The 11724-nt window shown below is 51.7% G+C and overlaps 1 protein-coding gene across 1 annotated transcript in view; it reads right to left on the bottom strand.

Moving 5' to 3' along the window:
- Positions 1–397: 397 nt before the first annotated feature.
- acoxl (acyl-CoA oxidase-like) overlaps positions 398–11724 on the bottom strand; it is a 348406-nt gene continuing 337079 nt past the window's right edge. Inside the window, exons 15-16 of the mRNA XM_085997863.1 lie at positions 8912–9023; positions 398–873 (exon numbers count right to left, since the gene is read on the bottom strand). Of these exons, the coding sequence (XP_085853989.1) occupies positions 778–873; positions 8912–9023 (208 nt within the window). The 3' untranslated portion in view covers positions 398–777. The remainder of the gene's footprint in view (positions 874–8911; positions 9024–11724) is intronic.

The following is an 11724-nucleotide window of genomic DNA, read 5'->3' as shown; positions in this document are numbered from 1 at the left end:
CTGTGGGGATTGGGTTGGGTTCGGCTGTGGGGGTTGGATTGGATTCGGCTGTGGGGATTGGGTTGGATTCGGCTGTCGGGATTGGATTGGATTCGGCTGTGGGGATTGAGTTGGGTTCTGGTGTGGGGATTGGGTTGGGTTTGGCTGTGGAGATTGGGTTGGGTTTGGCTGTGGGGATTGGGTTGGGTTCGGCTGTGGGGATTGGGTTGGGTTCGGCTGTGGGGATTGGGTTGGGTTCGGCTATGGGGATTGGATTGGATTCGGCTGTGGGGATTGGATTGGCCTCGGCTGTGGGGATTGGGTTGGATTCGGCTGTGGAGATTGGATTGGGTCCGGCTGTGGGGATTGGGTTGGATTCGGCTGTGGGGATTGGATTGGCCTCGGCTGTGGGGATTGGGTTGGGTTCGGCCGTGGGGATTGGGTTGGGTTCGGCTGTGGGGATTGTGTTGGGTTTGGCTAAGGGGTTTTGATTGGGGTCGGCATTCATGCCCTCCATTGTGTGATATCTTGCCAGCTCTCATTGGCAAGGTTCACACCACGTGGTCAAGACGTCAATGGAACTGTACCTCAGCAAGCTGCCATTGCCTTCAGGAATGGAGGGGAGAAAATTGGAGACAAAAGAGAATTATTATCAGGGCTGGTCTCACACGTCTCCTACCAGTTGGTAATGGGAGTTCCACTGACATAGGCCTGACAGTAGCCTGTGAGCCTGAGTTGGTGTACAGTGCCTGGAGCCCTAAACATGGAAAATATTAAAAATTCAACTGAAGAGATTTGCTACTGACCTCGATGAATGTGAGCCAGGGCTAGGTAAGTAACGTGGTGGAGGCACGAGTTCCATGCACTGAAGGGCTCTTCCTTCTTTTTCATTACCTAAGAAAAGGAGCACATTCTCTAGCAGTTAAGAGCAAAATAACAAAGCTTTCTCTAAAATACCCCAGGATTGGAAGCAAATGACAGCTGGTCCATTAAATTCAGCGTCGTTGGCCCTGTCATTTACTCGGGGCCCCAGATTGCTGTGGGGGGAGATTGCTGGGGGGGAGATTGCTGGGGGGGAGATTGCTGGGGGGGATTGCTGTGGGGGGAGATTGCTGGGGGGGGGATTGCTGGGGGGAGATTGCTGGGGGAGAGATTGCTGGGGGGGGATTGCTGGGGGGGAGATTGCTGGGGGGGGGAGATTGCTGGGGGGGGAGATTGCTGGGGGGGAGATTGCTGGGGGGGATTGCTGGGGGGGAGATTGCTGGGTGGGAGATTGCTGTGCGGGGAGATTGCTGGGGGGGAGATTGCTTGGGGGGAGATTGCTGTGGGGGAGATTGCTGGGGGGGGAGATTGCTGGGGGGAGATTGCTGGGGGGGTGATTGCAGTGGGGGGAGATTGCTGGGGGCGGAGATTGCTGGGGGGGAGATTGCTGGGGGGGTGATTGCTGGGGGAGAGATTGCTGGGGGGGAGATTGCTGGGGGGGATTGCTGGGGGGGGAGATTGCTGGGGGGGAGATTGCTGGGGAGAGATTGCTGGGGGAGAGATTGCTGGGGGGGAGATTGCTGGGGGGGGAGATTGCTGGGGGGGAGATTGCTGGGGGGGAGATTGCTGGGGGGGAGATTGCTGTGGGGGGAGATTGCTGGGGGGAGATTGCTGGGGGGGATTGCTGGGGGTGTGATTGCTGGAGGGAGATTGCTGGGGGGAGATTGCTGGGGGGAGAGATTGCTGGGGGGAGATTGCTGGGGGGAGATTGCTGGGGGGAGATTGCTGGGGGGAGAGATTGCTGGGGGGAGATTGCTGGGGGGAGATTGCTGGGGGGGGAGATTGCTGGGGGGGTGATTGCTGGGGGAGAGATTGCTGGGGGGAGATTGCTGGGGGGAGATTGCTGGGGGGGGGATTGCTGGGGGGGTGATTGCTGGGGGAGAGATTGCTGGGGGGAGATTGCTGGGGGGAGATTGCTGGGGGGAGAGATTGCTGGGGGGACATTGCTGGGGGGAGATTGCTGGGGGGGGAGATTGCTGGGGGGGAGATTGCTGTGGGGGGAGATTGCTGGGGGGGGAGATCGCTGGGGGGGATTGCTGGGGGGGAGATTGCTGGGGGGGAGATTGCTGGGGGGGAGATTGCTGGCGGGGGGAGATTGCTGGGGGGGAGAATGCTGGGGGGAGATTGCTGGGGGGGAGATTGCTGGGGGGGGAGATTGCTGGGGGAGAGATTGCTGGGGGGGATTGCTGGGGGGGAGATTGCTGGGGGGTGATTGCTGGGGGGAGATTGCTGGGGGGGTGATTGCTGGGGGAGATTGCTGGGGGGAGATTGCTGGGGGGGAGATTGCTGGGGGGAGATTGCTGGGGGGAGATTGCTGGGGGGAGATTGCTGGGGGGGAGATTGCTGGGGGAGAGATTGCTGGGGGGGAGATTGCTGGGGGGAGAGATTGCTGGGGGGGAGATTGCTGGGGGGGAGATTGCGGGGGGAGAGATTGCTGGGGGGGGATTGCTGGGGGGGAGATTGCTGGGGGAGAGATTGCTGGGGGGGAGATTGCTGGGGTAGGGATTGCTGGGGGGGGAGATTGCTGGGGGGAGAGATTGCTGGGGGGGAGATTGCTGGGGGGAGATTGCTGGGGGAGAGATTGCTGGGGGGGAGATTGCTGGGGGGGAGATTGCTGCGGGGGAGATAGCTGGGGGGGAGATTGCTGGGGGGGAGATTGCTGGGGGAGAGATTGCTGGGGGGGATTGCTGGGGGGGAGATTGCTGGGGGGGAGATTGCTGCGGGGGAGATTGCTGGAGGGGAGATTGCTGGGGGGGAGATTGCTGGGGGGGGATTGCTGGGGGGGAGATTGCTGGGGGGGGAGATTGCTGTGGGGGGAGATTGCTGGGGGGGGATTGCCGGGGGGGAGATTGCTGGGGGGGAGATTGCTGGGGGGGGGGGGGAGATTGCTGGGGGGGAGATTTATGGGGTAGGGATTGCTGGGGGGGAGATTGCTGGGGGGGAGATTGCTGGGGGAGAGATTGCTGGGGGGGAGATTGCTGGGGGGGGGAGATTGCTGTGGGGGAGATTGCTGGGGGGGGAGATTGCTGGGGGGAGATTGCTGGGGGGGGATTGCTGTGGGGGGAGATTGCTGGGGGGGAGATTGCTGGGGGGGAGATTACTGGGGAGAGATTGCTGGGGGGGAGATTGCTGGGGGGGATTGCTGGGGGAGAGATTGCTGGGGGGAGATTGCTGGGGGGGAGATTGCTGGGGGGGAGATTGCTGCGGGGGAGATTGCTGGGGAGAGATTGCTGGGGGAGAGATTGCTGGGGGAGAGATTGCTGGGGGGGAGATTGCTGGGGGAGAGATTGCTGGGGGGGAGATTGCTGGGGGAGAGATTGCTGGGGGGGAGATTGCTGGGGGGGGATTGCTGGGGGAGAGAATGCTGGGGGGGGATTGCTGGGGGGGAGATTGCTGGGGGAGAGATTGCTGGGGGAGAGATTGCTGGGGGCGGGGAGATTGCTTGGGGGGAGATTGCTTGGGGGGAGATTGCTGGGGGGGAGATTGCTGGGGGAGAGATTGCTGGTGGGGGGAGATTGCTGGGGGGGAGATTGCTGGGGGGGAGATTGCTGGGGAGAGATTGCTGGGGGGAGATTGCTGGGGGAGAGATTGCTGGGGGAGAGATTGCTGGGGGAGAGATTGCTGGGGGGGGAGATTGCTGGGGGGGGAGATTGCTGGGGGGGAGATTGCTGGGGGGGAGATTGCTGGGGGGGAGATTGCTGGGGGGAGAGATTGCTGGGGGGGAGATTGCTGCGGGGGGGAGATTGCTGGGGGGGGAGATTGCTGTGGGGGAGATTGCTGGGGGGAGATTGCTGGGGGGGATTGCTGTGGTGGGAGATTGCTGTGGGGGGAGATTGCTGGGGGGAGATTGCTGGGTGGGAGATTGCTGGGGGAGAGATTGCTTGGGGGGATTGCTGTGGGGGGAGATTGCTGGGGGGAGATTGCTGGGGGGGAGATTGCTGGGGGGGAGATTGCTGGGGGGGATTGCTGGGGGGGGATTGCTGGGGGAGAGATTGCTGGGGGGGAGATTGCTGGGGGGGAGATTGCTGGGGGGGAGATTGCTGGGGGAGAGATTGCTGGGGGGGGGATTGCTGTGGGGGAGATTGCTGGGGGGGGAGATTGCTGGGGGGGAGATTGCTGGGGGAGAGATTGCTGGGGGGGGTGGGTCGGAGATCACGGGGGGGTGGGTGGGGGTGAGTCCTGGGAAACCCAGCCTCAATGGGTTAAAAATAAAAAAACCTCTTAAAATGGAGGCAGGCAGCCTCTTTTGAAGCTTTTCGTGGTCGACATGCCTCCTGCAAGCGCACTGGTTTCCCACCCCAACCCGCCTCCGTTAAAACTGGAAGTGGGCGGGTTGGGGTTGGGTTTGAGATTTTAACATTTTTTTTACTTCCCACCCGCCCCCAATCCACACATCCTGGTTGATTAAAATTCCCCTCATTGTCTTCTTCATGCAACTGCAAAATATGTCACATACAAATCTATTATGTGTTAAAAGTCTTGTGTGTAGTGTTTAATTCTTGTAAGTGTCACAGTTACTTCCCGTAACACTTTCTGCGTCATACATTCCCAATAACACCCCTGTTGCTGTAAAATAGAATAACCTTTGACTCAAGGTGAGCAATGTCATGGGAGATCCACTAGTTTGTAATTAAAAAATGGAAATGCTGGAAATGTGAGTGGGTAAATACACATTTCCGGCACCTCCAGTTTTATTTCAGATTTCCCCATATATCTCGGATGAGGTGCAATTTTCATTTTCATTTGCCTAGTTATCAGCCCAAGAACACGATAATCCTGAAGGCAACGGGTGTGAAATTTGTCATGGGCGGTAGCACAAAACAGGTGATAGGGAATCGGCGGCCGTTTTACACACGCATGATTCTCTTTCCCGTTGACTTCAATGGAAAATAAAATGGCTCAGTTACTGAGTTATTGGGCTCGGCTTGAATGCCCTCCACTGATATCTTGCCGGCTCTCATGGGCAAGGTTCACACCACTTGGTCAAGGCGCCGATGGAACTGTACCTCAGCAAGCTTCAGGAATGGAGGGGAGAAAATTAGAGAGAATAATTATCAGAGCTGGTCTCACATGTCTCCTGCCAGCTGGTGATGGGAGCTCCACTGGCATAGGCCTGAAATTAGCCTGTGTGCCTGAGTTGGTGTACAGTGCCTGGAACCCTAAACATGGGAAATATTAAAACGTCTACTTTAATTTATAAATTTTGAGGCTCCTAATAACAGGGTACAACCAGAGGGACGGTCTACACCTGTGCAGAGATGGAACTGATGTTCTCGGGGTAATTTTTGATAAAGCAGTTCGGGAGCATTTAAACTAGTATGGCAGGGGGCTAGAAACCTATGTAGTGAAATAGAGGAAAGTGAAAGGCAGACAGAAATAAATGGTAAAAGGGTGAGGAACAAAAAACAAAGGGCCAAACTAATTCATAAAAAATGTGAGCATAAAAAAAGCCTGAGGGTTTTATACCTTAATGCGAGAAGCATCAGGAACAAGGTAGATGAATTAGCTGTGGAAATAGAGGTTAATAATTATGATCTAATTGGGATTACGGAAACATGGTTGCAGGGTGAGCAGGGCTGGGAGCTTAACATACAGGGGTATTCAGTATTTAGGAAGGATCGACAAAAAAGAAAGGGAGGAGGGGTAGCATTGCTAGTAAAAGAGGGGATAAATGCAATTGAAAAGAAGGATATTAACTCAGTTAATACAGAATCTATATGGGTGGAGCTAAGAAATAGCGAGGGGCGAAAAACATTAATAGGAGTGGTATATAGGCCTCCAAATAGTAAAATAGAGGTTAGGGAGGGCATCACGAGGGAAATTAGAGAAGCGTGCAATAAGAGCACAGCTGTCATCATAGGTGACTTTAACTTACATATAGATTGGACTAGCCTAATCAGTAAAAATAATGAGGAGGAGGAATTCCTTGAGTGTTTAAGGGATGGTTATCTGGATCAATATGTCGAGGAACCAACTCGGGAACAGGCTATATTGGACTGGGTACTGTGCAATGAGAAGGGACTAATCAGTAATCTTGTTGTACGGGGACCCTTGGGTCAGAGCGATCATAACATGATCGATTTCTCACTCGAAATGGAGAGCGAAGAAATTGACTCAGAGACTAAGGTCCTGAATTTAAACAAGGGGAATTATGATGCCATGAGACGGGAACTGAGTAGGTCTGATTGGACAACGTTCCTGGGAGGACTGGAGGTAGATAAACAATGGCAAACATTTAAAGATAGAATGACAAAATTGCAAAAATTGTTTATACCAATCTGGCATAAAAGGAAATCTAAAAAGGTGACTCAACCGTGGATAACAGGGGAAATTAGAGACAGCATAAAATCCAAAGATAGGGCGTATAAAATAGCCAAAAAAAGCGCCAGAGCGGAAGATTGGGAACAGTTTAAGATAGAGCAAAGGAGGGCAAAGGGCATGATCAAGAGGGGCAAAATAGCTTACGAAAACAAGCTGGCGGAAAATATAAAAACTAACTCCAAAAGCTTTTATAAATATATCAAAAGGAAAAGACTGGTGAAAACCAAAGTTGGTCCATTGCAGTCAGATACGGGGGAATATATAATGGGAAATAAGGAAATGGCAGATCAACTAAATGCATACTTTGGGTCAGTCTTTACGAAGGAAGACACAAAAAACCTCCCTGGGATATCGGGAAAAATAGGGACATTGGCAAAGGAGGAACTGACGCAAATCAATATCTCTAAGGATATGGTGTTAAGGAAGCTAAAGGGATTGAAGGTGGACAAATCCCCAGGGCCTGATAACATGCATCCTAGGGTACTGAAGGAGGTGGCCCTAGAGATAGCGGATGCACTAAGGATGATTTTTCAGAATTCATTAGACTCGGGAACAGTGCCGATGGATTGGAGGGTAGCTAACGTTACCCCACTATTCAAAAAGGGGGGTAGGGAAAAAGCAGGTAATTACAGACCTGTAAGCCTTACATCAGTTGTGGGCAAAATGCTGGAGTCCATCATTAAGGATGAAATAGCGGAGCACTTAGCAAATGGGGACAGGATAGGACAGAGTCAACATGGATTTACAAAGGGTAAATCGTGCTTGACTAATCTATTGGAATTTTTTGAGGGAGTAACTGGTAGAATAGATGGGGGAGAGCCAGTAGATGTGGTGTACCTGGACTTCCAAAAGGCCTTCGATAAGGTCCCACATAAAAGATTAGCATGGAAAATTGAGGCTCATGGGATAAAGGGGAAAGTTTTGGCGTGGATAGGGAACTGGCTGTCAGATAGAAAACAGAGAGTTGGAATAAACGGCTCATTTTCTGAATGGCAGGCAGTAACAAGTGGGGTACCACAGGGATCTGTCCTGGGCCCCCAGCTGTTCACAATTTACATTAATGACCTGGATCAGGGAGTCGGATGCAGCATTTCCAAATTTGCAGACGACACTAAACTAGGAGGGGGGGTGGGCTCAGAGGAAGAGACCAGGAAGCTCCAGAGCGATTTGGACAGACTGGGCGATTGGGCGGATAAATGGCAGATGCACTATAATGTGGACAAGTGCGAAGTTATCCACCTTGGGTGCAGGAACGGGAGGGCAAATTATTATTTAAATGGCAATAGATTGGGAGAGGGGGAAGTACAGAGAGACCTGGGTGTTCTTGTACACCAGTCACTGAAGGCGAGCATGCAGGTGCAACAGGCGGTCAAGAAGGCAAACGGTATGCTGGCCTTCATAGCAAAAGGGTTAGAATACAGGAACAGGGATACCTTGCTGCAGCTGTACAGGGCACTGGTGAGACCACACCTCGAGTACTGTGTACAGTTTTGGTCGCCTCATCTGAGGAAGGATGTTCTTGCCATGGAGGGGGTGCAGCGGCGATTCACCAGGCTGATACCAGGAATGGCGGGAATGACCTATGAGGAGAGACTATGTAGTTTAGGGATGTACACACTGGAGTTTAGAAGATTGAGAGGGGACCTCATAGAAGTGTATAAAATTCTGACAGGTCTAGACAGACTGGATGCAGAAGGAATGTTTCCCTTGGCGGGTGAGAACAGAACAAGAGGACATAATTTAAGGATAAGGGCTAAACCATTTAGGACAGAGATGAGGGGGAATTTCTTCACTCAGAGAGTGGTGAACCTGTGGAACTCATTGCCACAGAGGGCAGTGTACGCCAGCTCATTAAATATATTTAAGAGGGAATTAGATATATTTCTACGGGCAAAAGGGGTTAAGGGTTACGGAGAGAAGGCGGGGACGGGATACTGAATTAAAGGATCAGCCATGATCTCATCGAATGGCGGAGCAGGCACGAAGGGCCGAATGGCCTACTCCTGCTCCTATCTTCTATGTATCTATGTAACTGTTTAAGAGGACAGAGGTCAAGCGAGCCTGGTGGCTACAGGGAGCACAGAATCTTGTGGTGTTCGCTATACAACAATAAAAACAAAAAAAAGCTGCAAGGCACAGACTTGTGAGTCACAACTATCTTAACAATTACACAATTCTTCTCTTCACTCTAATTATTTTTACATTATTTTTCTCTCCCTCTCTTCAGGTCCGCTCCCCCCGCCGCCCGCCCCCCCCCCCCCGCCGCAATAAGGACCAAGGACAACCTGCTTTTCGAGCCTCTTTCCATCCCCCTCTGTAACTGGTCACAAGGAAATGGGCAAGAAGAACCTGGATCGACCCGCCCATGGATAGACAATTACTGCAATCGTTCCATTCAAGGGCACGTTTCCCTTGCGGGCCAATTTTAAACCAACCGTTCTCCTGCCTGTTAGTTGTGATTTTGTAACTGGTTACCTCAGTGACTGACATAGGGAAGCGAGTCTGAAGGATAACAATAAAATTATCAGCAACCATTAAACTCATTGGAGTACCTGGGTTCTGACTTTACCTTGCTGTAGAGTCTGGCTGCCAAACTGCGTTGAAGCACTCTCTCTCGGTAATTCAGCGCTTTCAGTAAGAAGCTCAGGCTGCCCACCGTCTCTGTATTGAATGCTAGGATGCTATTGGGAAATTAATGAACAGACGGGCAGAGTCTTTCAACAGTTTAAAAAAATAGTAAACAATACATTATTTTAGGTACAGTCTGGAGCAAGGAAATCAAAATTACAATTAGACTGAAGGAACATATTAGTGTACAGGACTGGAAGAGGTACAGAATATAAAAGCCAAGATGTACTGATGAGTCTACATAAAATCATAATAAAACCTCAGTTAGAGTGTAGTGTGCAGTAGTGAGCTCCACAATATAGGAAGGATATTGATGCTTCAGAGAGGGTACATCGTAGATCCACTGGGATGTTTCGTGGTATTAAAAAATACAAAGGAAGAGTTGAAAATAGTTTTTTTTTCGTGGATTATGGGAAAATATAATAACAGTGTCTAAAATTATGAAAGGACGGCCGATAGAAGCGGACTGTTTCCAGTAGTTGAGGGATCAAAAACAAGGGACCACAGATACAAGAGTAAATGTAAGAGATTTAAAGAAAGACTTGCATTTATATAGCGCCTTTCACTACCTCAGGACGTCCCAAAGTCCTTTACAGCCAATGAAGTACTTTTGAAGTGTCGTCGCTGTTGTAATGTAAGGAAACTGTTATATTCCAGTTAATACAGCAGCCTACTACTGACTACAGCGCTGGCTGCAGTACAGGTGGGCAACTTCTTTTTCTTCTTAGGCAGTCCCTCGGAACCGAGGATGACTTGCTTCCACGTTAAAAATGAGTTTGCAGGTGACTGATGAGTCCAATGCGGGACCTACAGTCTCTGTCACAGGTGGGGCAGACGGTGGTTGAAGGGGCGGGTGGGTGGGGTGCTTGGGTTGACATGCGCTCCTTGCGCTGCCTGCGCTTGGCTTCCGCTTGCTCCCTGCGAAGAGACTCGAGGTGTTCGGCGCCTTCCCGGATGCTTCTCCTCCACTTTGTGCGGTCTTGGGCCAGGGATTCCCAGGTGTCGGTGGGGATGTTACACTTTTTCAAGGAGGCTTTGAGGGTGTCCTTGAAGCGTTTCCTCTGCCCACCTGGGGCTCTCTTGCCGTGCCGGAGCTCCGAGTAGAGCGCTTGTTTTGGGAGTCTCATATCGGGCATGCGGACAATGTGACCTGCCCATCGGAGCTGATCGAGCGTGGTCAAAGCTTCGATGCTGGGGATGTTGGCCTGAGCCAGAACACTGACGTTGGTGCGCCTATCCTGCCAATGGATTTGCAGGATCTTGCGGAGGCAGCATTGGTGGTACCTCTCCAGTGCTTTGAGGTGCCTGCTGTACATGGTCCATGTCTCTGAAGCATACAGAAGGGTGGGTACCACTACTGCTCTGTAGACCATGAGCTTGGTGCCGGGTTTGAGGTCCTGGTCTTCAAACACTCTCTTCCTCAGGCGATCGAAGGTTGCACTGGCACACTGAAGGCGGTGTTGGACTTGGTTGTCGACGTCTGCCCTTGTTGACAGTAGGCTCCCGAGGTATGGAAAGTGGTCCACGTTGTCCAAGGCCTTGTCGTGGATTTTGATAATCGGGGGGCAGTTCTGTGTGGCGGGGGCAGGTTGGTAGAGGACCTTTGTCTTACGGATGTTTAGTGTAAGGCCCATGCTCTCATATGCTTTGGCGAAGGTGTTGACGATGGTTTGGAGTTCGACCTCCGAGTGTGCGCAGACGCAAGCGTCGTCTGCATACTGTAATTCGACGACAGAGGAAGACAGTCAACTGCTGTTACGCTCTCACAATAACTACAGTTCAGTGAGGGAACACAAAGCTCTGGGCAGATGAAGTGAGCCACGTGTATGGAGCTTTGGATTAACAAGGCTCCAACTACAGTGAGACGCCTGTAGATTGAAAAGCACAACATTGGGTTTGTCATTTCCTTCTTTTAATCTGCTTTCTGTATTTGTTTTAAAAATCAAAAGTTTTCGTCAGATACTTAGCCAGATTATTCCTTATTATAACGGCAGTCAGCAAGGGCAGTGTCAGCGGTTTACAGGACTTTCTGCTTAACTCAGGCACGGCGGGCGCCCTGCTGCAAATGTGGGAGCGATGAAGTTACCCTTATCGGCAACTTATTTGTAGCGAGTTGTTATGATCTGGAATGCACGGCCTGAGAGGGTGGTGGAAGCAGATTCAATAATAACTTTCAAAAGGGAATTGGATAAATACTTGAAAGGGGGAAAAAAATTGCAGGGTTACGGGGAAAGAGCAGGGGGGGGGGGGTGGAGTGGGGCTAATTGTGTAGCTCTTTCAAAGAGCCGGCACAGGCACGATGGGTCGAGTGGACTCCTTCTGTGCTGTATGATTCTATGAAACGCGAGGATCTGGCCATGTGTGTTTTCTCTCTGTGGGGGGTTCTGTATAGCGATGGAGCCCAGTGAGCCGAGCAGGACTCAGCGTCCCAGTGGGAATGCAAGAGCGGGAGAGCAAGATCCGAGCATTGCTGCCCTGTAATAGGATGACATTAGATGCACAAATATAAGGTGGCCCGGTTGCAGTGGCACAACACCAACCGGATTGTAAATTTAGCCTTGAAGCAGTCGGGGTGGGAGTGAAGAATTTGTTTCTCTATAGCGTGCGTGTTCAGTACTGAAATGATCTACCCTCCAGCACCAAGTCAGAACCCATTTCGATTTTCTTTATGTGAATAAGGAGCTATGTAAAGACACGCTCCTTCCAAGTTCTGTATGTCACCGCTGGCTTCAAAGATCATTTTGAACCTTTGAT

The sequence above is a fragment of the Somniosus microcephalus genome, chromosome 9 (genome assembly GCF_052327205.1).
Source record: "Somniosus microcephalus isolate GS21.2 chromosome 9, FLI_Smic_1.0, whole genome shotgun sequence".
Classification (NCBI taxonomy): domain Eukaryota; kingdom Metazoa; phylum Chordata; class Chondrichthyes; order Squaliformes; family Somniosidae; genus Somniosus; species Somniosus microcephalus.
This window is presented reverse-complemented; position numbering and strand designations above follow the sequence as displayed.